Genomic DNA, 25,297 nt, shown 5'->3' with positions numbered 1-25,297 from the left:
CAGACGCTTCACCCTGACTGAGCTACCCAGACACCCTGGGCATAAGTTCCTAACTCATTTGGATGAATACTTAGGAGCATAATTGCTGGATCATATACTAAGAGCATTTTTGGCTTTGTAAGAAGCTTCCAGATTGTCTTCTAAAGTTGCTGTTCCATTTGCATTCCCATCAGCAAATAAGAGTTTGTTACTCCACAATCTTGCCAGCATGTGGTGTTATCATTTTTTTAAAGTTTTAGCTATTTTAATAGGTGTGTAGTGCTAATTGTTTTAGTTTTTAATTCCCTGAGATATGGTATTAAAAACCTCTTTTCATGTATTCACTTTTCATCTTGTGTATCTTTTTTGGTTGGGTGTTCATTCAGGTCTTTTGCCCACTTTTAAAATTGAGTTGTTTTCTTATTTTTTGAGTTTGAAGTGTTCTTTGTATATTTGGGATACAAGTCCTTTCTCAGATACGTGCTGTGCAAATATTTTCTCCCAGTCTGTGGCCTGTCTTTTCATTTTCTTAACAGTGTCTCTGTAGACCAGAAGTTTGATTTTAATGAAATCCAGTTTTTTCTTTCATAGGTCATACTTTTAATGTATCTAAAACATCATCGCTGGGGTAGCTCAGTGGGTGAGTGTTTGCTTTCACTTCAGGTTGTGATCTTGGGGTCCTGGGATCGAGTCCTGCATCGGGCTCCCCAGAGGGAGCCTGCTTCTCCCTCTGCCTATGTCTCTGCCTCTCTCTCTCTCTGTATCTCTCATGAATAAATACATAAAAACTTAAAAAAAATAAAAATAAATAAAAAGTCTTTTCCAGGGCTCCCTGGGTGGCTCAGTCAGTTGAGCATCCGACTCTTGATTTCAGCTCAGGTTATGATCTCAAAGCCATCAGATTGAGCCCCATGTTGGGCTCCTTTCTCAGTGGGGAGTCTACTTGAGATTCTTTCTACCTCCTTTTCCCTCTGCTTCTCCCTCACCTTACGTGTGCCCTTTCTTTCTCTCTCTCAAATAAATAAATTTCATTAAATCTTAAAGAGAAAGTGAATTAAAAATAAATAAATGAATAGTCATTGCCAAATTCAGGGTAACTGAGATTTTCTCCTGTATTACCTCCTAGAGCTTTTGTAGATTTGTATTTTATGTTTAGGTCTGTGATCCCTTTTTTTTTTTTTTTTTTTTTTTTTCTGTCTGTGATCCCTTTTAATCGATTTTTGTAAAAGGTGTAAAGGCCTGGGTGGCTCAATGGTTGAGCATCTGCCTTTGACTCAGGGCGTGATCCTGGAATCCTGGGATCAAGTCTCACATCAGGCTCCCTGTGAGGAGCCTGCTTCTCCCTCCGTCTCTGCCTCTCTGTGTCTCTCATGAATGAATAAATAAAATCTTAAAAAAAAAAAAAAAAAAGGGGGATCCCTAGGTGGCTCAGCGGTTTAGCGCCTGCCTTCAGCCCAGGGCGTGATCCTGGAGTCCCGGGATCGAGGCCCACATCAGGCTCCCGGCATGGAGCCTGCTTCTCCCTCTGCCTGTGTCTCTGCCTCTCTCTCTCTGTGTCTTTCATGAATAAATAAATAAATAAATCTTTAAAAAAAAAAAAAGATGTAAAGTCTGTGTGTAGATTCATCTTTTTGCATGTGGATGTACATGTATTCCAGTACCACTTGTTGAAAAGACTATCTTGCCTTTATTCCTTTGTCAGGATCAGTTGACTGTATTTATGGGATTCTGTTTCTGTTCTCTTCCATCTATTTGTCTGTCCTTATGCCAATAACACAGTGTCTTGCTTATTGTAGCTTTAGAATAGAGTTGGGCACTGTCTGTCCTCTGACTGGTCTTCCCCTTCAGTATTGTGTTGACCCTTAGGAAGCTCTTGCCTGTTCATATAAACTTAAGAATCAGTTTGTTGATAACCATGATATAACTTGCTGGAATTTTCATTGGGGTTTTGTTGAATCTGTAGATCAGCTTGGGAAGAACTGACATCTTGACAGTATTGAGTATTCCTATCCATGAACATGGAGTATGTCTTATTTATTTGGTCATTTGATTCTTTTCATCAGAGTTTTATAGTATCCTTCCCGTAGATCTTGTATGTATTTTGTTAGATTTTTAAAAAATATATATTTTTTAATTTTTATTTATTTATGATAGTCACAGAGAGAGAAAGAGAGGCAGAGACACAGGCAGAGAGAAGCAGGCTCCATGCACCGGGAGCCCGACGTGGGAATCGATCCTGGGTCTCCAGGATCGCGCCCTAGGCCAAAGGCAGGCGCCAAACTGCTGCGCCACCCAGGGATCCCTGTATTTTGTTAGATTTATAGCTAAGAGTTTCAGGTTTTTTGGTGCTGATGTAAATGGTATTGTGTTTTTCATTTCAAATTCCAGTTGTTCATTGCTGGTTCAGTGGGGTTTTTTGATTTTTATTTATTTTTCGTTGTTTTTCAAAATATGGAAATATGAATCCATGCTGATTGGAACAAAGTGGAACTGTATTAAGATGAAAAAAGGAAAAGCTAATCACCCCCTACCTTCACCCTCCCCAGTACTCAGCATTAATGCACAGCCCATGCTGTTCAAGACCTTTCTCCTTGCTCAGCAGATTTGCAGAAGCTACAGAAATGTGGTCAAATAGGGATCTTTGTTTATTTTTACCACAGCAAAATCACACCATCCATGTTACTCTGCACCTTCCTTGTAACGCTTAACAATTCATCATGGCCAAGACTGTAAGTAGTCAACCAATGCAAATTCTGCCCCTCTCTCCCCAGTTCTTTTTTTTTTTTTTTAAGATTTTATTTATTTATTCACAAGAAACACACACACAGAGAGGCAGAGACACAGAGAGAGAAGTGGGATTTTTTTTAAATTTTTTTTTATTCATTCATGAGAGAGACAGGGAGAAAGGGAGAGACACAGGCAGACGGAGAAGCAGGATTTTATTTTTTTATATTTTATTTATTCATTCATGAGAGACACAGGGAAAAAGGGAGAGACACAGACAGAGGGAGAAGCAGGCTCTCCACAGAGAACTCGATGTGTGACTCGATCCCCAGACCTTGGGATCACGACCTGAGCCAAAGGCAGAAACTCAACCACTGAGCCACCCAGATGCACCTCTCCCCAGTTCTTTATGCGTGTACATTTGTGCACACACATTGATTATTCCACAAGAATAAAGTCCTTATTCAAGGTATGGGCATTTTATTTTGACGTTATCTTTCTTTTGATCTATTCCCATCTCCACCTATGGGCATTTTATTTTGACGTTATCTATCTATCTTTTGATCTATTCCCATCTACACCCTTAGGTGATCTGAGTCAGTAACGTATGCTGAGTGATGGTTAGGATGTGTAAGCTTGCTGTCCTGGTTAGACACCAAGTTCTTTATGTGTAGAAATGACATCATCTTTTGTGCTCCTCTGGGCTGGGCTGAACACAGGGCCAGGCATTTACCAGCTGGCAGCCTAGAGATTGGTTCTGAGCCTCAGTTTCTCTATCTGTGAAGGGCTCATGGTGATAGCCACTACTTCATAAGGTGGTTGGAGAGATGGGGAGAGATCATGTGTGTAGCAGGCCTGGCACATAGTAGGTGTTTAGGAAATGTGAACACCTGTCACCAAGTTCTCTGTTGCGGGTGACTGGGGCAGGAAAGGGGGCCTGCCCCCTGCTGTGAGAAGGAACCAGGCTGGGGAGGGATTCCCTGGTGTGTGATGCCAGCCCTGTGTACTAGGAAGCGGGGCCATCAGAGCCTACGGGTGGAGGAGACAAGCTGACCCCTAAGGATCCTGCCTGTCCTAAGTGCACTCTGTTTACTCCTCTCTTCTTTTTAGGACAAGCAGCTACGGATCTTTGACCCCAGAACCAAGCCAGGGGCCTCCCAGGTGAGTTGTGTGGGCAGGGGCCCGAATTGAGGCCCTAATGGCTCCAGCAGGTGCAGGTGAGGGCAGGTTCCACCTCTTGGCAGAGATTCTGCTACACCCTATGTCCCTGGCCAAGACCGAGTAGGTGTGTAGGGTCACCTGGGAGTGGGCTTCTGCTGTCAGAAGCTCTTTCTGGGAAACATGTTTTGAGCCCTGGGAGGACCTGTCTTTGATCACAGGGTGGAGTGCAGACAGGCTGTCCACAGACTTTCAGTGGAGGCATCCTGTGGCTTTTGGAAGCTAATTCAAGATTCCACCTTCTGCTCCTTCTTTGAAACCCTCATCCCTCTACCCTTTCTGGCACAGTTGGCAGAGGCCAGCCTCAAAGGAGCCAGAAGGACAGAGCCACCAACCCTGTACCTTTCCTAGAAGGTGAGGAGGCTTATTTCCTGAGGAAGGTAAAGATCAGAGTCCTGCTGCCAGTTCAGGGAAAGAGCTCTCCAGTGAAACCCAGGCCCATCACAGATATCCTGTCTCCATCTCTAGGGCTTGTTCCCTACCTGGGGTCAGGGGTAATTCACCAGCCTAAATGTGATCAGCAGTAGCTGTGTGGGTATGGGGGGGCTTCCCCGCATACTTGTAGCATGCACATGTGTACACGCACACACAGGATCCCCTTCATGGAGGCCACAGCAGTTTTTTGCCCAAGATAGACCAGTCACTTCTGTTTCTGACTGGCTGAAGACCCAAAGGAGGTCCTGTACTGACAGGTGAACCAAGCCAGATAGGAGGTTTTAGCCCACCCCCCATTCCACAGTGGCCATACTTCCCCAGGAGGTTGGCTTTTGGTCCCAGTTGGCTCTGTGGCTGGCAGTGGTAGCAAGGTGGGTATGAGCAGTGAGCCTCCCTGGAGCTTTCTATGATTGACCTCCAAGGCTCTGCCCGGAAAGGAGGTCCCAGGTTGAAGGAGGGAGGCTGAGGCCATCTACCTCCAGCTTCCTCAGGGTCCCAGGGCACTGTGCATGGTACCCCCATTCTTGCCTCCACTGGGCACTGTGTGGGGCCGGCTCCCCTGGCGTGAACATTTTCTTCCTTCCTTGCCTCCTCCTTCTTCGGCAAGCAGGGGGTGGGGGGGATCGTGATGGTGCCGAGGTGGAGACAGAGTGGCTGCTGTCCAAACTGTTCCAAGTTCCTAGAAGGGAGGGAGGATTTGGTTCTGGAGGGAGCCCCCCTGAATGGGCCTTCTGGGCCAAGGAGACCTGGGAAGAGCGTGGGTGGTTCCTACCCCCTCCCAGCTGCTGGGATGGTGCCTGTGCTCTGCACTGGTGCACTGGTGCGGGGGCAGCAGGGGCTGGAATGCTGCCCTCCTCGTGGCCCTGCCCCCCACTTCCGCCCAGGGCATCTGGCCCACACCTGGCTTCTATTAGGAAAACCACTGCTGGCGGCCAGGGTTGGTGTGAGCTGAGGGGCCAGCTCGGGGGAGAGGCCTTCTGGGACTGCCTTCTTTTGAGATCCTCCTTCCCCACTAGAGGGGGGCGTTGTTGGAGGGGGGCCGGAGGGGCTGCATGCACTCCCTGTCCCAGGGGCTGTCACTAGAGCTTGGAACCTGGGTGGAGGGCAGGGGGGCCCTGGGGAATCCTCCTTCTGCTGTCTTTCTTGGACCCTGCTCGACCTGAGCTTGAGTCGCATCTCCTACTTTGTTTCTAGATTGCATTTATGACCATTTATTATGTCCTGAGCCCTTGGCACACACAGTCTTTTTCCATCCTCATGATTGTCCTGTAAAGTTGGCCCTTTGGTCATTCTGTCCTAGGGTCACAGCAGAGTGGCCCAGGCAGGCTCTGTGTATTTGACTCCGAAGCCCCTTTGCCATCTGGGTGGGGTTAGCCAATGCCTGAAGCCATGGGTGCACCAGGGAAGTAGCAGCCTGCTGCTGCGGGGCATCCAGGGAGTGGTGAGGCTTTAGCACCGGTCCTCCGTCCTCCTGGGCAGGAGGGGCCTGGAAGGAGCCCTCTGAGCTCTGGTGTGGGCTGGGAGACCTGTGTACTGGGTGTGTGTCAAGCAGGCCTGGGGGGCTGGCATCGGGAGCCCAGGACTGAGCCTGGCCGAGGGGACCAGTGGGTGGTGGGGGTCTTACACCAGAGAAGGTCCCCTCACCTGAGGAAGGAGCCCAGGAGCCCAGGGCTGCGCCTCCAGCCACCCTACCCTGTACAGGAAGCGTTGCCGTGGCAACAGGGGGGGATTTGGCAGGACCACAGCTGGAATGCTGGGTATGTGCCTGCTGCTGGTGCCCCTGAGCTGGGCAGCCAGCCCCTCCTGTTCTCTCCTTGGGGCCAGGTGTGGGGGGAGACCTGAGGGAGCCGAGGGCCTTGTCCATGAAAAGAGTGCCCTACTGCCTATTGGGACAGAGGCCACCCCTATGAGAGGGAAAGCCCAAGGCCTGGCCTGCAGGCTGGGGATTACCACCAGTGGTTTCCCCTTGAGCCTCCTGTGACAGTGTGGGACTTCAGGGTGGCCGGCTGCCCGAGTTCCAGCTGAACCTCCCCTCTGCTCTGGCGAATGAGAATTTGGGGATCTGGAGAGGGGACTCCTCCTCCCTAAGTGCCGGTAAGGTCAGGGAAGAAGAATTTGCCAGTTTTGAAAATGAAGATCAGTCTAGGGATCGGGGACAGAGGCAGGGGTGGGGTTGGTGCCCCCCCGGGGGGGGGGTTCCTGTGGCCCCTGGACGCCTAAGCCCACAGTGGGCATGCAGGCCTGGCGTAAGCTCCTACCTCATCCCAGCGACCTTGGTGCCTTCGGTGTCCTGAGAGACCAGTGCCCTGCCCATCACCACCCTGTGGACAGCCTGGGTCCCCTGGTGTGAGCTCATGCAGGGACGGTTCTGGGGTTGCAGCTGGGACCTGGGACCCCTCTTGGTCCCGACTCTGCTGCCTTCTGCCCACTGCTCTGTCTCCTCATCTCCCAGGCCCCTCTCACACAGACAGAACAGTCACCCAGCCCACAGGGAGGAGGCTCAGGGAGCCGACAGCTGTCTTGCTGGGTGACTTGAGGCCGGTGGCTGCTTCTGCCTGAGCCTCTGGTTTCTCTATGAAATAGGAAGATGGGGGGCACCTGGGGGGCCCAGTGGCTGAGCATCTGCCTTCGGCCCAGGGCTTGATCCTGGAGTCCCGGGATCGAGTCCCATGTCAGGCTCCCTGCATGGAGCCTGCTTCTCCCTCTGCCTGTGTCTCTGCCTCTCTCTCTGTGTCTCTCATAAATAAATAAAATCTTTTAAAAAAAAGAAGAGAAGAAGGAAAATGGGAGACAGGCCAATCCTGTCCCCCGCCTATGCCCTCCATCACAGCGCATGCACCCTGCAGGCTCAGGACGTCTCCTCTCCCTCACCCCCTGCCCCCTGCCTCTGCGCCAGCCTCTGCTCTCCCAGGCCCCTACTCTGCACAGGCTCGCACCTGCTGATCCTTCCTACCTTAGCTCAAGTCTCAAGTGTTACCGAAAATCTACTTCCTTCTATTATACTTTTATTGTACTCCATTGTCATGCTTTTTAAGAAAATGCATATTGGGTATTGAGCACTCACTGGTGTTAACACTTCCCGCAAGAGTCCTGCGAAGTAGGACCCATTACAGTATTCTTTCTGCCAGTGAGGGAACAGGGTTGGTGGTATAGGTATAGGTGTAGGTATTCGTGCTGAGATGAGGCAGTTCATGGGAGGACAGGTGTCACCCACACTCCAGAGATTGTGCCTTTAACCTCCACTTTGCTCCTTCCTTGCACTTAAAATAACGTGTAGTGACATAGTTATTTCTGTTTGGTTCAGCTCTGTCTCCTAACTTGTACATTCAGTGAGTTGGGGGACCCTTTCTGTTTCCACCATGTCCCCAGTGCCTAGTGGAATATGCGGCTCAAACATTCATATTATGAAAGAGCAAATGAATGAGCAGCCCTGCTTCACCGAACTCCGTTAACATCCCCTGGAGAACCATCTGAGAACCCTCTGGCCGCACCGCCAGCTCCTAGCAGGGTGCTTGGCCTGGGGAAGCTTCACATGTCTGCTGAATGAATGAGTGATGCCCAATGCTCTGCCAGCCATCTGGTTTGCTGCAGACACGGGATATTTGCACACCAGTGTGAGGGAGGGCGCATGTGACACTTCCACTGACCCCGGGGTGTCAGGGCAAGGCTGACCTGGACCTGGCCCCACAGCCCCTCGTGTGTGGAGAGGGGTGTGGGGCGCTGGTTCTCAGGCTCCAGCCCTTACTTCCTGTGCCGGCTGCTGAGTGAGGAAGGGAGCAGTGAGAAAAGCCCCTTGAACAACATGGGTCGTTCCAGGGTCTCCCACGCTGGGGTCCTCCTCTGCAGGCTGAGGAGGGGGCGCTGGGCCAGCTCCTCCCAGGCTACCTCCCTCATTCATTCCCAAGGAGATCGTGGGAAGCTTGGAGGAAGCTGGCCACAGTTTGGGGTGAGCTATTTTTGGTAACAGGGTCTTTGGTCTCAGGCTCCAGGGGCCGAGGTGACTGGGAGGGAGCTGTTTGCATTTCCTCTGGCCCCCTCTACTCCCCCCTGCCTGGGCCCTGGGGACAAGGCGCCTGTGGTATGAACTTGCCTCTACTCCCTGGGCCCAGGAAGCCTTCCTGCTGGCCAAGCTCCAGCACTGCAGGAAGGCGAGGAGGGACACTTATCTGCCCTCTCTGGGGACTGTTCCCTAGAGCTTGGCACCAGGCCCTCTCCCCAGGCCCTGGCAGTCAGGAAGCAGCCGTGATGCTGGTAATCTGTTGATCTGCAGTAGACTAGTCCCTCTCACATGTAGTGTCAGTTGGTCCTTGGAAAGCCCTGGAAACGTGAGCCCCACCTGGAAGTGAGAAAAATGAGGGTCTCAGAGAGCATGGGGATTCCCCAGAGGCTGGAGATAGCTGCTGGCTGCTGAGCGTCTCCTCTAGGATACCGGCAAGGACAAGCATGTGCTGCTGCCCTGAGCCCCAATGCTGTAGCAGGGCAGCCGGACAGTCCCTTTTGGAGGAGGGAGACAGCCCAAGCTTGATGACCAGGTCAGCCCTCTGGGTGCAGAGCTGTCCTCAGCCAAGGTGAGGCTGGGGTCCATCCTGTACGGTAGGAGGCCTCTTCTGTCCCCAGCTAGCCTCTGGAGGTCCCTATCCTGGCCCCTTCTGCCCTCTGGGGGGCTCTCAGGCAGGTGGCCCACCCCAGGAGGACCCAGTGGCTCAGTGCCATCTTTTGTCTCCTGTAGAGCACAGAGGCCCACAAGAATGGCAAGGATGGCCGGCTGGCGTGGACGGGAATCCAGGAGCACCTTGTGTCCACTGGATTCAACCAGGTAGGGCTCTTCCCAGATGGGTAGGGCACCCATACCAAGAGGGTAGGGATGAGGCCCACTGGGAGGTGGGGAAGGCCAGCCAGCTCTCGGCCTGTCCATATACGGCCCTGTGTTCAGCTGGGTCTCGGAGCCCCAGGGGACCTCCAGCTGCTGAAAACTGGCAGATTCCATTTGCAATAGCTAACCCTGACCCTGGGAACTGTGGTAGCCACCGCCACCCCCCCAACCAGAGTCCATGGAGGGAACCGCCTCTTGTCCCTTGTCACCTAGGGGTTCTTAAAGGGACAGGACAAGAAAACCCAAATTCTCCCTCCCTAGCATGACTCACCTCTCCCGCTCCCAGCTCTGCTTTGCAGCAAGTGCCCTTGAACCAGGCTGTGTCCTCAGGCACTGGGTTTCCAGGGAGTCCAGGGGGCTGAGGGATGGCCCCCTCTGAGCCCCTTTTTGCTCCCTCCCTGCAGATGCGTGAGCATGAAGTGAAGGTCTGGGACACCCGGCACTTCTCCAGCGCCCTTGCCTCCCTCACCCTGGACACCTCACCTGGGTAGGAGCAGCTGGCATGTTGGGATGGGTTGGTGGAGAGGGTCAAGGGCCTAGATGATGTTTTGAGTCTATAATGGACACTCTTGGTGAGGGCCTCTGATGTGCTGTGGCAGGGCCACCTGTGGAGTGAAGGGCCCAGTCCACGTAGAAGAGCCTCACCTGGCTCAGAGCTTGTCAGGGAGAGGCTGATCACCAAAGTGGTCAGGGGTGCTCGAGCTGGTCTCTGAGGCTTTGCAAAAGAAACCTGGTCCTGGCCCTACAGGAACCTCCATGGAGCTTTACCAGCAGAGGGTGGTGAGGCAGCTCTACATGAGTGGATGAGCCCACTGACCCCATCCCACACGGTCCCTAACAACAGTGGGCCCTTGGTCATGCAGGTTTTCAGCCTAAGGGCTCTCACCTTGGTGTGTTTTGGCATTTGGGGGAGGGACTGACCCAGCAGAGGCATTGGCAGGAAACGTGGGAATGTACTTGATTTTGCTGTGACCATTTTGGTGGTGCTGGGGGTCAAAGAGACCGAAGCTTTGGTAGATAACAGGATGGGCATGGGTGACACAGGGTGGGGTGATGTGGGGACAGACAGGCTGGCAGGCTCGGAGGCAGGCCTTGGCCTCACAGGCTCTATGAAACCTCCTCAGACCCAGCCACACTCCTGTCTCTGGTGGTTTGGGATGGGGTGGGGGTGGTTGTGCCCCATCAGCTGGGGACTATAGGTACACCTCATCTTTCCATCCGTATGGGAGGGTTTGTGGTTGTGCTGTGGGGACTCACCAAGCCGGCTCTATGAAGGGGCCCTGGGCTTACTGTGGCTTAGGCACCAGAGGCTCTCAGCAATGATTCCCATATCACAGCTGAGCAAACAGGTGCAGGTGATTGGGGGATCAGCCTGGCTGGGGTATGAGGAGGTGGGGGCCTGTTACCCTTTCAGAAGCCTCAGCCCTGCTCAGCGATGAGTCTTGGAGCAGCTTACTCGGACCTCCACATGATCCCCAGGCAGGGATCTGTGAAGGTCAGAGCTAGGAGAGGGTCTTGATCCTTGGCTATCCATCAAGCCCCTTCCTTTTCCATTTCATGACTGGGAAAAGTGAGTCACAGAAGTATGACTTCTTGTCACAGAAGTGTGACTTCAGTCACAGTGACCTGTCCAAGCTCTGGGAGTAGCATAGACCATGCTTGGGGGTGGGGAAGTCTGACTGCCATAAGAACTCTTGCCAGAGCATGCCTCAGCTGAGAGCTCCCAGAGAAGGGGTAACAGTGTCAGTGAACCTCTGCTCCCATCCCCTCTTACAACCTAGAGAGAGGCTAGGGAGCTGGGGAGGCCCATTTTGCAGATGAGGATGGCAAAGCTGAATGAAATCCAGCGCGTCTGCTTACTCTGGGCCCTGGGGATTAGGAGGGGGGCACTCCCTGGGACCCCATTTGCTGAAAGAGTAAGAGCTCCTAGGCCTGATGCTGCATTGGTACCTCCCCAGGCCAGACAACTCCTTCCCTACAGGGCTCTCTAGCAGAAGGAGGCAGCTGGCCCAGCCTGGAAAGGGGACCCAAGGCTAGCCATCCATTGCTCTTCCACCCACTGCTTCCTGTCTTCCAGGCTCCACCCCTGACCCCTGATGGGTCTCCCCCCCACCACAGAGCAGCCCCCGCCCATCCCCAGCTTGGCCCCTGGAGGAGTTAACGATGCCCAGACCCCACGGTGCCACTGGCCAAGGCTGACCCTGTAATTACAGCAGTTAAGAATAGCTTCGCAGGGCTAGCAGGGCCTGGAATTTCTCAAATCACTCCCAGATGGGTGGCCAGACCAGTGTCCCGCCCCTCCATCCTCCAGTCCTGGCCCCTGCCCTGCCAGGCCACACCCTTGGCAGAGGAGTGGGGACTCTCCAGCCCTCTGTAAATCTGGTGGACCTGGGGAATGGCGGTGGATCCCCTGTCCCCTGAGGCTCCCTGGGGTGTCAGTCCGGCTGAGTGGACCAGAGATGAGAAGTGTAGAGGGTGTTGAATGTGGGGACAGCTGTGGGTTTCCACTGTGTTCCCTCAGTTTCTCCACTATTTTATGGATTTTCCATCTCAATTTGAGCAAAACAGTGAGTGTTCTTTTAAAGCTAGAGGGGGCCAGGGGTCAGGCACAGGCCTCTCTCCCTGTCATCTCCCATAGAGAACCTAGGGCCCCACCCTCCCAAAGGCTTCTGTCACAGCTTCCACCTGGGTCCTCCCACCTTCTCATCCTCATCATTTGTGGGGTGCTCCTCACTAAGAGGAGACATGCTGTGGTTGGAGGAACAGGGCATCAGGGGCCTATCTGTAAACCCAGGCTCAGGCAGCAGGTCCAGCAGGTGTGCCAGGTGCTATACTCTGTACAAGGTGGAGGTGGGAGGGTAAGTGGTAGGGCCTGGCACTGAAGGACCAGCTCACGTTCTAGACAAGGAGGTGCACAAACACTCTCTCGGCGCGATGCTTCTGGGTGGGTAAATGATCAGCTGTACCTGTCGTAGAGGCCACGGGCAGCTGGGGACATATCTCCTCTGGCAGCTGAGGCCAGAGAAGTTGATTGTTTGTGGAGGTCACCCCAGCAGCCAGTCCATGGGAGATAGAGGCTGGGGTTTGATCTTCACTGCTTCACACCAGGGAGCTTCTGTTCCTCACAGAGGCCCCACTGTCTCCTGGAGGCCCACATGGCTAGCAACCCTGTGCTGGGCCATGGAGCATGTGTTGACATCCTGTCCCTGCCTGCCTTGAGCTAGCTGCTGGCTCACCTCTCCTAGTCAGTGCTTGTCTTCTGTAGAGTGTTGGCTGGGCACTAACGGGAACATGTATAGCCTGTGTGGATGGCACAGGGCCTGTGGCAGCAAGGTCCCAACAATCAGACTGGCATCTCCCCACATCCATCCCTGGACCCTGCCCTGGAACCATTGAGATTGCCCTGGGTAAGGGTTGCATCTTGGCCTGGTCTCCCACTCTGCCCCTGGGCCTCCCTTCACCGCCCCTGTTCCTCCGGGGTATCTGATGGGATATCCCGAATACCTTTTCTGGGAGGGCTGGAGTGAGTGTTTAGCCCCCTGTCTTTGGGTCCTGCCTCCCCACCCCACCCCCTGCCATCCCACTAAACCAGGTTTGGCTTTGCAGTGAAAACATTTATTCAGCAGCCACGCTGTGTTCAGCAGCAGCCCACAGGCCCACAATGGCTCCTTTGACAGGGCTGCCGAGGGGGAGGGCAGGCCTCACCATAGCCGCTCCCCTAATGGGACCCAGGCTCACAGGAAATCCACCTGGGCCGCCGCTGGCTCAGGAAGAAGGGGCCCCACCCAGGCTCGCTGCCACCATCCTCTGCCCGCCACGACCCACCGCCCACCTCCTCCCTTCCCATGCCAGAACCCTCAGCAGCCACTAATTGAATCCAGAGCCTCGCGTGGCTGGGCCTGACTCGGCGCTGACATCAACGCCCTGAGCCACAGGGCCTGCTCCCCAGGCCTGGCTGGGCTGCCTGCTTCCATCCAGGGTGAGGCTGGGAGGGGGCCCAGGGGCTATGACCCGTAGAAGGGACACGGGCATAGAGCCTTGGGGAGGCTGGCTCAGTGCTTGCAGCACCTCTCTGCAGCCCCAGGGCCCACTTTGCCTCCCGTCTCAGGGTCATGGGAGAAGGTGCTGTGAATCCATCCTTGTTCCCCAGCTCCCAGTACCCAGTCCAGGCCAGAGCTCCACTCTGCATCCCTGGCCCTGCCCCCACACAGCCTGTGGCCTTCCTGGAAAACACTCCCACTTCCGGGGTTTCTGGAAAGCCTGGGCACATCCCAAGTGCAGAGAGTAAAAGGGTATCACAGAGCCATCAGGCCTTCACAAACCAGGCTCAGACCTTTGGTCCTGTCCCTGGGGCACCTGCCCCTAACAGCCCCAGTGTGGCCCATCCTCCCCATTCACCAGACGGTTCCTGTCATTCAGGATCTGTGTTGCTCCTCCACCAAGACCTCTCTGTGCAGCTGGAGCAGGTGGCCAGGAGCAAGGTTTCCCAACCTGAGCCCATGCAGAAGGGCATCGGGACTGTGGGGAGGACTGGGCTGTTTGCTCTGCCTGGCCCAGGACCAACTGTGGGGGCTGCAGAACACAGCTCTAGGGACCCCCTCCACAGAGGAAGGTAAAGGAGGGTACCCTGGGTACCCCCTTGGCCTTTATCTGCCTGAACCTTCCCCAGCTTCACAGGAACACTACGGTTCTTGCTGGCAGACCACTGGGCCTGAGTAGGGTGAGGCTGGGCAGACAGTGCCCAGGGCAGGGTACCTGGAAGGGCCACCCTTCCTGGCATGGTCTTTAGCAGCAGCCCTCCAAAGCCCAAGGATTGCTGACCAGGACCTGGTGCCCATCAGGGAGGGGGTTCCTAGTCCCCACAAAGAGACCTATCTTTTTATGCCCATCCTGCACCCCCACCTCTCCACCCAGCCTAGGTACCCTGGGCCACACCAGAGAAACACACACATTTTATCTTTTATTTTTCTTACAAAAGGCCTTCATATCATTGTTTGTTTTACAAAAACCAAAGTCCTTGTCTCTGAGTTTGAAAAACATTTTCCCAGAATAAATGGGAAAGAATCTCTTATAAATATATTTTTAAAAACCAAAGCAAAACATGTTCCTAAAGCGTCTGTCTTTCCAGTTTCTTTTGTTCCTTTGCTCCTTGGGGCCGGGGCTGACCTACATGCCCCATCCCCAGTCCCACTCTCCCTCTGCCGTCTTTCTGGGGGCTTCCTTCACTGGCCCTCAGAGTCTCCTTGGGATGGGGGCCCGGGAGCCCTGGGCCTGTGTTACCAGCACACAGCAGGGCCCGCCCCACCTTTCCCCAGGGGCTGTACTCGGCAGAGGACAGGGCAGACGCCATCCTCGTAGGCACTCAGGCTCGGGGCACCTTAGAGGTGGCCACCTGGGTCCTAGGATCTCATAGATGAGGAAATGGAGGGGTGGGGTCTTCCTGTGGTCACACAGCCCCCACCCTGATGTGTCCTCTTTGTAGGGATCTGAGAACTTCCTTGGTCTGGCAGCAGGAGGGCGCTGGTGGGTCGCCGGCCTGGCTGAGAGCCCAGCCTAGCAGCGTGTTGCTCCTGGCTTAGATGTAGGGCTTGGTGGGGAGGGGCCCTTGGGGACCCGGCCCTGGGTAGCCCATGAGTGGCACCTCACACTCAGGCCCGCTGGGTGCAACCTCCCCACCACCCTCAGTCGCCTTGGGGCCTGGCTCCAAGGGGGCCTTCACTCCTTCCAGCTCCAGGGGCCCAGTCCCGGGCCCCACCTGTCCTTTGCCATGAGCTATGGCCGCTGCCGCCCGCCCCCGCCGCACGCAGTAGGCCGCCCCCACAGCAGCCAGTGCGGCCAGGAGCACGGCAGCCAGGGCAGGTGCAATGAGCAGCGGCAGGTTGCCCTCTCGCGCCTGTGTGACCGGGGCGTGGTTGGAGCGGATGGCTGGTGGTGTGCGGGCCTCCCCACAGGCCTCTTCGCCCTCGGGCACCCGCCCGACCCCGAGAGGCCTGACACAGATGGAATAGGTGGCATTGGGCCGCAGCTGGGTGACCGTGTACTCAGCAAGTGAAGCGGGCAGGCGCAGCGTCACCGGCCGCTTGTCGGGCCCTGACAGGTTGCGGTAAGTGAGGCGGAGGCTTCTGAGCTGCACGGTGCCGCCCTGCAGGTAGCGCTGCAGCCCCACACGCAGGGAGGTGGGGCTCGCCGGCTCGATGCCCAGGGGCAGGGGTGGGGGCGGTTCCAGGGTGCCCGGGGCCGGGCTGGGTTGGGGCCCCTGCCTCACCCGGCTTTCGCAGTAGAGGCCCACGAAGAACTCAGGGCACAGGCACTCCAGGTGGCCCTGCACCCCCAGGTGACAGGTGCCCCCGTTGAGGCAAATGGACGCCGGGCAGTCCTGGGGCCGGGGGGGAGGCCCCACAGTGGGCGGGGCGGCAGGGGGCAGGCTGGGGGCCTCAGTGGCCGGCTCTGTGGGGGCGAGCCAGGTGGGAGCTGGACTGGAAGGTGAGAACGTGGGTCCCCGTACCGCGGGCTTCGTGGTGGGTACCGTGGCCGTGGTGGTGGTGGCCGGGCAGCCGAAGTCAGCATACTCGAGGTTGAGGAGCAGGCGGCCAGCGTTCTTGGGTGGGAAGTGGCAGCGTGTCTCCTCCGGGCTGGCCAGCGCCACGCGGCTCTCCCGTACCCAAGGCCCAAACCAGCTTAGGGGACACACACAGTTGAAGGGGTTGCGGGCGGCTGCCAGGAGCCGCAGGCGGGGGAAGAGGCCCGAGAGCTCATGCGGGAGGGCCTGAAGGCTCAGGTTGCTCAGGTCCAGCTCCTGCAGGGCCACCAGGCCGGCCAGGCCCTCGGGCCGCAGCTGGGCAATGCGGGTGTTGCCAGCCAGCCGCAGGCGCGTCAGGCCCCGCAGGCCCTGGATGGCAGGCGGCACGCGCTCCAGCTGGTTGTCAGACACGTCCAGGTCGTGGAGGTTGCGTAAGCGGCTGAAGAGCCCTTCGTCCAGCCGCCGCAGCCCCAGGCCGGCCAGCCGCAGCGCCTCCACGTTGGCAGTGTCCAGGGTGCCAGGCTCCAGGGCCGGCAGGCTGTTGTGGCTGAGGTCAAGCAGCAGCAGGCGTGGCAGGTGCAGCGGGGGCAGGGCCCGCAGTTCATTGTCCTGCAGCTTGAGCTCCAGGAGGCAGTCGAGCGTGTCAAAGGCTCCGGGCTGGATGTGGCGGATGCGGTTCTTGCCCAGGTAGAGGCGCTCCAGGCGCCGCAGGCCACGGAAGGTCTCGTTGGTGATCTCGCGAAGCCTGTTGGCAGTCAGGTCCAGGTTGCTGAGGTTGGCGAGTGGCTGGAAGACCCCGCCGGGCAGGCTGGCGATCTGGTTCTGCGACAGGTCCAGGAGCTGCAGCCCCAGCAGGCTGGCAAAGCTGCCCGCGTCCAGTGTGGTGATGCCGTTCTCGAAGATGTACAGGCCTGCCGTGTCGGGTGGCACGTCACGGGGCACCGTGGTACCCTGACGGGCAGTGCAGAAGACCGTCTGTGGCTGGTTGCACTGGCAGCCAGATGGGCAGCCCTGTACCCCGGGCTCTAGGGCCAGCAGCAGCAGCACCAGGGACAGGGGGATTCTGGAGCACATCTTCTGGTTCCTGGGAGCATAGGAGAGAGAGAGAGAGACAGGAGACCATGAGTCAGGGGCCCAGGGGACAGCCACGCCAGGAAGGACCAAGAAGGGAATTCCCAGCCCCCTTCACTCCCTACCCCCAAATCCAACAGCGCACAGTAGTTATGAGTCAGGTCCCCAGTGCCCTGGCCCCATTCCTGCCCAGCCCCACCAGCTCCCTCACTGAGTGACTTGGAGCAGTCATGTGACTTCGTTATGCTATCAGTTGCTACTTCCTGCGCTGTCACCAGGGTTCAGTGGGCTGATGCATGCAGAGAGGCCGGCCCCAAACGCTCAGTGACCACAAAAGCTCCTGTCTCCTAAACCCCAGCCCTCTCACCTCTGAGGCTCAGAGAGAACACGTCAGAACGCATCAGGCTCTGTGCCTTCCCTTCATGTCCCATCCCCACCCCCCCAAATCTCTGCTGAGGTAGACAGGCAAGGAGGGAGCACCACGGGTCCTAGAGCAGCCCCTCCCTGCAGCATCTGAGAGAGAAGGGGCTGGCAGCCAGCGCGTAAGCAGAGAAGCTGACTGCCCCGTGCCGCTGGCCCCTGCCGCCACGCTCTGTGTCCTCCAAGTGAGGAGGAGACCACAGCGGGAAGACTTCACATGGAAACTATGGGATCGGTGTTTTTCCACTTGTGAAGTCAGACCTGCCCAGTACGGGAGCTGAGGGCCCTACAGGATGTGGCCAGGGGGAATGTTCCTGAGGGGGGTAGAGGAGGGCCTGAGCCATTGGCAGGTGTCCCCATGTGGGTGAGGACAGGGAGGCAGGGAGCCCTGGTCTTCAGATCCCCCATCTCTGAGGTGTGAATGACAGATCTAGAGGTGGGAGTTCTGGCCTCTCTGGGCTCACCCAGGGGACAGGTCAAGGGACACTGGTTGCGGGGTGGTCCCTGAAGCATTGCCAGGCCTGGAAACGTCCTGCAGACTGATTCATCTGTCATTTCTTCGGGTCCACTCTGGCCTGACCACTGGGAATAAGGAGTGGCAGCTCTTCCTCCGTGCTGGCACACCGAGCATTTATAGCCCCCTCATGTGGTCATGTGGTGCCCCCCCCTCGCCCCCCCCCCCCCCCCCCCCCCGCCTCCCAGCAGCCAGGGCAGGTGGAAACTATTCTCATTGCTCCTAGATGACAGAAGCAGGAGAGGGGGGATCAGGGGAGCTCTAGGTGGTGTAGTGACTTGCTGCCGTCCCACTGCCAGGAAATCTGAGCTGGAGCCTAGGTCCTTAACCACGTCCAGGTGCAGCTGGGCCTGCAGCCTGTGATGGTCCTGCCTGCTGATGTGGGGGTGGCTCCCTCAGCTGCTCTGGGCTCCAGCCTGTAGCTGGAACTGCTCAAGATAGAAGGGGGCCACAGTGTGGGCCCCCCTTCACTCAGGCTTCTAGGGGAGCCCAGGGGCCACCACCCTTTGGGCCCCTAGCGTCCCCAGGAGGCCGGCACCCCTCCTCTCCAGGCGCCTTCTGCTCACACAAGGGCCTTTTGTGCTGGGGCTCAGCCTCCCCTTCCCCCACCCTGCCAGCCATCAGGCCACGGCAGGTAACAGGGCCCCCTCAACTGAGCCTGTGTTCTGCCCCAGTGCCATCCGCCGGGCTCCTTCCCCCAGGAACACAGGCTCCTGCAGAGTGAGCCAGAGGGGGGCCAGGTGGTCCCAGGCCAGACTAGACAAGTCCCTGGGGAGACCGGCTCTAGGTAAAGGCCTGTGACCCAGGTCGCACCTGCCTAGGCCCCACCCGCCTGCAGGGTCCCCTCTGCCAGAGAAGTGGGACTGTCAGCCTCTGCCCCTCACTAGCTAACACTGCCCTTTCAGAGGCCAGCCAGGGAGGCCTTCCCTAACCCCTCGCTGGTGCCCCTTCCCCCTGCTCTCTAGCCTTCTGGCTATACCGTTCCCTCTCTGGGGGGAGGCCCTGGCTGCTCTCGTGTGTCCCAGAGCATGCTTAGCTCATCTTTGCTGAGTGAATGGTGGGGCAGGGCCTTGTACTGAACCGCAGATGAAGCTAGGAGCAGAACCTGGAAGGCCTTGTGCACCCCTGGCCCTGCCGGCACCATCCCAAGGGGGCTGCGTGCACCACACCCGGCCTCCTCCCCCAAGTGGACCCACTCCACCCTCAGTGACTCAGAAGGCAGCGGGTGTGGCCTGGCCTCCAGATGTGGGCTGTGAGCGCCCCCCACCCCCTACGTCCACGTGTGGGGTGAGCCGCCTCCCCCTGAATCAGCCCTCCCAGCGGGGCGGGCAGGGTCACGAAGGGAGCAGCCAGGCTCCAGGGTGGGAGGGGACCCTACACGTGGCCACCCCTGCGGCTTCGGCTCCCCCTGGGCTATGTATAAGGTCATGGTTAAGAGCTCATACTCCAGTCAGGCAGCCTGGGCTATAGACAGCCGCTTTCTCTCAGAGCCTTGCTTTCTTCACTACTTTGGCGTTTCAGAGTTGACACCTCCTAGGACTGGGAGTGCTTAAACACTGAACAGCCTGGTTTGGCTCTTGGGGGCCTCTCGTGTGTGCTGGAGGGTATTCCCCCACTGTGCATCAGGTAGGGGCATCAGCTTCGTTCCATAATCTGCTGGCCCTTGAATCCACAAAGTCATCATGGGGGAGCTGTGGGTCCATCTAACCACAGAGTGGCAATCTGGCTGAGTTGGTGGGGAGCAGGGGCTGGGTCAGAACTGGCATTCTGGGCTGGGGAGACCGCAGCAGGCAGCAGCTAACCTGCTTCCCACCCGCCAGGGTGCAGGGGTAAGCACCTGTGCCTGCTGCACCCACCCAGCAAGGAGTTGGCAGTGGGGCTTTGGAAGATGGGTGCTGGGTGCCAGCAGCTCTGGGGGCTTTGCCAGGGGCCCTGCCAGGGGCCCTCGTGGCACCAAATGATCACAGAGCCCCCAGAAGGGACCTAGCAGGTGAAGGCTGGCCGTGGAGGTGGTGGGCAGCAGGGCAACAGAAGACAGAGCCCAAGTTTGGTCCCTCAGTAGCTTCCCCAGTCCCCTTTCAGCTCTGGGCCTCAGTTTCTCACCAGCCCTGCCTCCGTCCTTGGAGTTGTTCTGAACACCTAGGGTTCTAGTTCTTTGTTCTGTTTGTTTTTAACTGGGGAAGTTCTTTTACCAAGTTCTGGGAGCAATCCCGCCAGTCTGGGCTCATTCTGGTGTATGTGCGCATGTGTGTGTGCATGCGTGCGTGTGTGCAGGAGCACGCATCCACCCGCATTGGGGGTGGGGTGTCTCATGGGAGGTCATGGCTGCCCTGGCCATCGCAATTCCAGCAGCCTTGAAGGACGAGGGGCCTGGGCTTTGATATCTGATCTGCTGACCCAAGGCAGGGACCTTTCTCTGTGCAAAGGGTGTGGAGAGACTTCTGGAGGCAGCCCGGCATGGGGGATGGTGGGAGCAAGAGGGCAAAGGACCCAGGTCCTTGCTCTTCCATCTGGACTCTGCAGCCTCACTTTGGCCTGGCTCCACCATGATGTGGTGGGAAGAGGCAGGACACAGAGGCCCAGGCTCTTGCTGGTGGCCCTGCTGCCCTCCAGGGGACACTTGCTAGGATGGGGCTTTAAGGTCCCACTGCCTGCCATCCCAGCCTGGCTGCATGACAGTCTGGCCATGTTCCTTCACCTCAGTTCCCGTCTGTGAAGGGCCTGGGGGGGAACAGGGGGGATCCTGTTGACAATCCTGAGCCTGATTGTCAGGGCTGTTTAGTTTGTACTTGGAGTGCATGCTAAGTGGTCAGTAAACATTAGCTACTGAAGGCGTTACCCATAAAACCTGAGCCCTGCCTTCTACGCATATGGGGTCAGGATGCCATGGTGTGGGCGGGGCTCCATGCCACTTGCAGCACAGACAGAGGCCCCCTGGGCAGAGTGAGCCCTCCGTGTAGGGGTTGCCCTCCATCCTCCATCCTTCAGTGTGGGAGAGTGGGAGCTGGAGAGAGCAGCCTGGGGAGAGGGGCATATTTAGTTCTGGAAGAGGGTGGGGGAGTGAGCTCTCCTCTGGCCAGCCCCCCTGCCGTCTGACCTGGGAGCAGAGGGGGCAGGGCTCTACAAGGAAGGACATGCTTCTCAGCTCTCAGGGGGACATCTGGAGGCACCCACTCACATGCAGGCTCTGGCTTAGTCAGGTAGTAGCGAGTGGCCAGAACCCAGGAGTTCGGGTGACAGCATCTGACCTGTGGCTGCGTATCTCCCAGCTCCTGGGGAAAGCCACAGCCTGGCTGGTGGGGGATAGGGTTAGACAGACAGACAGACAAGGCCAGCACAGCCCTGTTCTGAGCCAGACACCGCTGAGTGGGTGCAGGGGTCAGGTGCTGCGGGGTCTGACCGTGAGGCTCTGGGCCTCCGGCTCCCAGTGTCCCCCTCCCCCGCCCTCCCCCGGGGCTAAGCACCTCGGCCAGGCCTGGCAGCAGCCCAGCCCAGGAGTCTGCCAACCCCCCAGGCAGGCGGGACCATGCCGGCGGCCAGGATGGCTGGCTCCAGTTTCGCTGACGTGTCTGAGGAGGCTCGGAGCCTAGCCTGGGTCTGCTCATCTCCCCGTCCCCCGGGGCACAGCAGAGTGGGGGGGGGTCAGGGTCTCTGTCTTATGCCCTCGGGGGAAGGGGCCAAGGTGAGGGTGGGGGCTGCAGTCTTACCCCGTGATGAAGCCAGGAGTCCCTACTGGTCTTGGCTTCTCTGCCTTATTACAGATGAGGCCCAAGACACCACTTCATGACCTCATCCAGTTCCCTTCCTTTTCTGGGTCTGTCTCCCACCTGTAACCCCAGGGGTTTCTCAACTCCTGCTGCACATCAGAATCACCTGGGAAGCTTTAGAAAGTTCCCGGTGCCCTCCTGCCTCCTTGCCAATTAAGTAAGAATTTCTGGGGTAAGGCCCAGACAGAGTGGTATTTTGGAGAAGCTCTTGGGGTGAGTCTCCCCAACAGGGCTCAGACCCTGGGCCAGAGCGGGGCACAGTCTGGATATCAGCCTTGTCTCCTGGTCCCGGGAGGGATCTGGATCCCCAGCAGGTGTGGCTGGCTGGCAATGCTGGGCCACTCCTCTCCACTGCCCCCACTCCTCCTGGCCCCAAATGGGTGCCTTCTGTGGCACCATGGGTGACTTGGCAGCCACCAGACCTGTCAGCCCAGGGCCGGGAGACCAGTGACTAAAGCCATTCTGCTCAAGTGGCCCCTCAGGGCTGCAAGATATATCATCTCAGTCTGGAGAGGTGCCACTCTATTGGGAGAGGACACCTGCTGCCCTGGGAGCTATTTGGTGGCTGCAGCCCAGCTAGGAATGCCACCAGATGCCACCATCTGCACGTGTGCAAGTATGATGCCATAGGGGCTGGGCTCAGATGCCGGGCCTCCTGGCTGGCCTGTCCCCACCCAGGGCCAGGCATCCATCAAGTAAGGCCCTAACCTGCAATTAACCCTAGATTTGCCAGAGGAGGACCTTAGTCACCAAGGGAGGCCACCAGCCCAAGCCAGTTGGGCCAAGGCTGTCTGAGTCCTAGGCAGGGACGGAACAGGAAGTGGCTCCAGAGGTGTCTTTGCCCTTCTCAGTCTTGCCACGTCCGGGGTTCTTGGTTCCCCTGGGTCACCCTGGGGTCTGTGAGCTGATTGGGGAGTCACGACCCGGCTCCCCCATCTGGGTCTTTCAATTCTTACTGCTGCCCATCCAGGCCCAGGGCCAGTAGGGGCCCCAATGACCGCCTGAGCCCCAGCCCCTTCTCAGTGCAAGCCCTCCCTCTTCTCCCTCTTTAATTAAATCTCTCAGGCAGCCGCAGAGGAATGTCAGAGCCTTATTGCATTCCCCCCGGAGGAGACTGGCTGGGGGGACCATCCCCAACCTGGGGAACTGGCCCTTCACCGGCCTCTACCCCCAAAAACCAAGGTGGCTCAAGGGATCTTGCTTCAGCCTCCTCATACCCGGGCGGCTGGAATGAGGAAAAGTGGGGGAGGCCTGAGGGCCTGGCCAGCCAGGCGGCCCAGCCAGCAGAGGGAAAGCAATCCGGCTGACTCTGGAATGTGGAAACCGATAAAAGGAAGAAGGCTGAGCCCCTGTCCGCCTGCGGTGCACTCAGACTCCTGCAGCACCCCTGCCCGCCCCCAAACATAACCCTGTTCCAGTCACGCGCGCGTAGACACATGCCCACGCCAGACACACGCCCACTGGGCTGTGCTCTGACACACACACACACACACACACACACACACCCTCCCTCCCCCTTCTCCAAGAACTCTTGCAAATTCCACAGCAGTGAGGGGAGCTGGTTTTCTTGGCAGCACAGAGCCTTGGGCTCCCTGGCTCAGGGAGGGACTCTAAAGGGAACTGAGGGGGGCTCCAGGAGGGGTCACTAACTGAGCTAGGGGGTACTGCTGCCCTTCCCAAGAGTCCAGGGCCTGTAGATGATTAGGGATGCTTCTGTGGGACAGGCTCACCCAGCCTTCTTTCTGGTGACCAAGGGGGTGCTGGCTGGCTTTCTGAGGTGGGAGCTGCCTCCTGGGACCAGCTGAGACCCTACTTTCCTTTTCCCAGGAGCTGCACAGCTCAGGGGTGGGGTCCACTTGTAAGACCCCGTGAGGACTCAACCATCTTTATTTGGGACTTGTTCCAGCTTCCCCAGGGCAGTAGTAGGGATGTCAGGAATGGGAGCCTGAAATAGTGGACCCATCTCCTGCCTAGGGCCTCTCCCTGCCTGCCCTAAGAGGCTTCCTTGGGAGAGCACAGGTCTGGGCAGTGTCTGAGGGGCTTCTCGTGTTCAGCGCCCCACTTTCCAGAGTCTGGAGAAAGTGGTGCCATCCCAGCAAACGGCCTGGGACACCAGTCCCCCACCAGCTGCATCTGACTCTCTGGACCCACAGGTCCCCAGGTAGCTGTTTGAGTCTGCAGCTGGGGGAGGTGGGGACAGGCAGTGCCCAGGCCCCTAGTCTGGCACGTGTGTGCTCATCCTCCCTCCCTGGGCCAGATAATGGTCTGGAGGGAATCCAGCTGGGCTGCTCATTACCAGAGCCCTCTTCCTGCCTCTGACACTCTGTTTACAGAAGCTCCGGGGGCTGATTCCCCTGGGAGAAGACAGCCAACTCAGGGGACTGCTCTCCCATCCCCCTACACGCCTGCCTTATCCCTGCTGGGCCTTGCCAACAGCTGGGCCCATACTGGACTTCACCGCCCTCTGGGCCCGCTCAAATGGACCTCACTTAGAGGGCGCCCACCCAGTTACTCTTCTATGTCCCCAACACCCAAAGTGCAGCCTAGCAGGAAAGAAATAGATTTAGTACAGCTTCCCAGCCCCATGAGCTCTTAGCCTGGAGAGGAGGGCTCTGGGTCCTGGTGCCTCTTCCAGAACCTCACCTGTCCTAGGTACAAAAGGCAAGCAGGGGGACGCTGGGACCCTCAGGGCCTTTTCCTCCTTCCTACCTTGTAGACTCCACCCCTGGGCCCCAGCAGGAGAGGCAGTCAGTGACCCTGGTGTGGTAATCTTTAACGAATGGGGGCAAAGCAGAATGGTTGGCACCGAGCGCCTGGCCTGCCAGTGACCACAGGGGACCTCAGCAGCCCTCAGGCCCCAGAGCTGCCAGCCCAGGGACACAAAGGACTAAGCTGGCTCCAGGCCATTGGGTTCATAGCCCAAGCAAAGCCCTGTCCCTGGCACAGGCCGAGATGGGGCACCCTAATATCTGGAAAATGAAGGGCCCCAGCCAGCCAAGGTCTGTCCCCTGCCCCCCCACAGAGCATCAAATACCTCCTAGCCACCCCTACTCCTCCCCAAGGCTGCATGCTGTTGGCCCCCCGGCTCTGTGCTAAACGACAAGGGCCCTGAATACTCGCAGGCGGCCAGTCTGCACAGATCTGGACAGGGGCACTGAGGGCTCCAGGCCCAGAACCAGACTGTCCCACTCCAGGAGGTAAAAGTAACCCAAGACTATGGCTTGGCTGTCCCCTCAAAGGGGTTTGATTCATAAAACTGGTCGTGCTGGAGGGCCCAGCCGTGGGAGGAGGAAGCGAGGGAGGGGGTGTTTATTTTGTCTGCTCGCAGCCCTGCCGGCTACTGGCCGGTGAGTCTTACACGCGCGCGGCCGTGGGGCTGCCCGGGACCGCAGGAGGAGGGGGCGGGAGCGGGTCGAGCGCGGGCAGAGGTGCAGGGGGCCCCCCGCCCCGGGGCCCCGTGGGCCCGGGTGACCGCGCGGGGCTGGGGGTCGCGTGTCCGTGCCGGGGGTGCGTGTGCGCGCGGCGGGGGGGTCCGCGCGCGGGATCGGCGGCCGCACAGCCCGCCCCGCGGCGCCCCGGCCCGGCAGACACTCACCGGGCGGCGGCGGCGGCGGGAGCCGGGCGGGGCGGGCCGGCGGCCCGGAGGAGTCCTGGGTTCCGGGGTCCCGAGGCGGCCGGGTCCGCGTCTCCCCGCCCCGGGCTTGGGCTGCGGAGTCTGCCCGCGGGAGGCGGGTCGCGCTTTAAGGGCCGGGGGCGGGGCCTCGGGCGGGGGCGGG

General features: G+C 58.0%; 2 protein-coding genes across 5 annotated transcripts in view; one reads left to right on the top strand and one right to left on the bottom strand.

Annotated features, from left to right (window-relative positions):
* The window catches only part of CORO7 (coronin 7), a 58,572-nt gene that overhangs the window by 20,492 nt on the left and 12,783 nt on the right, over positions 1 to 25,297 (top strand). For 3 of the 4 annotated variants that reach the window (XM_077906419.1, XM_077906415.1, XM_077906416.1), the window contains exons 7-9: positions 3,814 to 3,864; positions 9,086 to 9,172; positions 9,634 to 9,716. In XM_077906419.1, coding sequence (XP_077762545.1) covers positions 3,814 to 3,864; positions 9,086 to 9,172; positions 9,634 to 9,716 — 221 coding nt within the window. The remainder of the gene's footprint in view (positions 1 to 3,813; positions 3,865 to 9,085; positions 9,173 to 9,633; positions 9,717 to 25,297) is intronic. The other variant, XM_077906418.1, reaches the window with a different exon arrangement.
* VASN (vasorin) lies at positions 14,177 to 25,236 on the bottom strand. The gene is made up of 2 exons (XM_077906420.1): positions 25,117 to 25,236; positions 14,177 to 16,833 (listed from the first exon to the last, which is right to left on the bottom strand). Exon 2 carries the CDS (start codon positions 16,821 to 16,823, stop codon positions 14,805 to 14,807), a length of 2,019 nt encoding a protein of 672 aa, XP_077762546.1. The 5' UTR covers positions 16,824 to 16,833; positions 25,117 to 25,236; the 3' UTR covers positions 14,177 to 14,804.

The sequence above is a fragment of the Canis aureus genome, chromosome 8 (assembly GCF_053574225.1).
Source record: "Canis aureus isolate CA01 chromosome 8, VMU_Caureus_v.1.0, whole genome shotgun sequence".
Lineage (NCBI taxonomy): Eukaryota > Metazoa > Chordata > Mammalia > Carnivora > Canidae > Canis > Canis aureus.
This window is presented reverse-complemented; position numbering and strand designations above follow the sequence as displayed.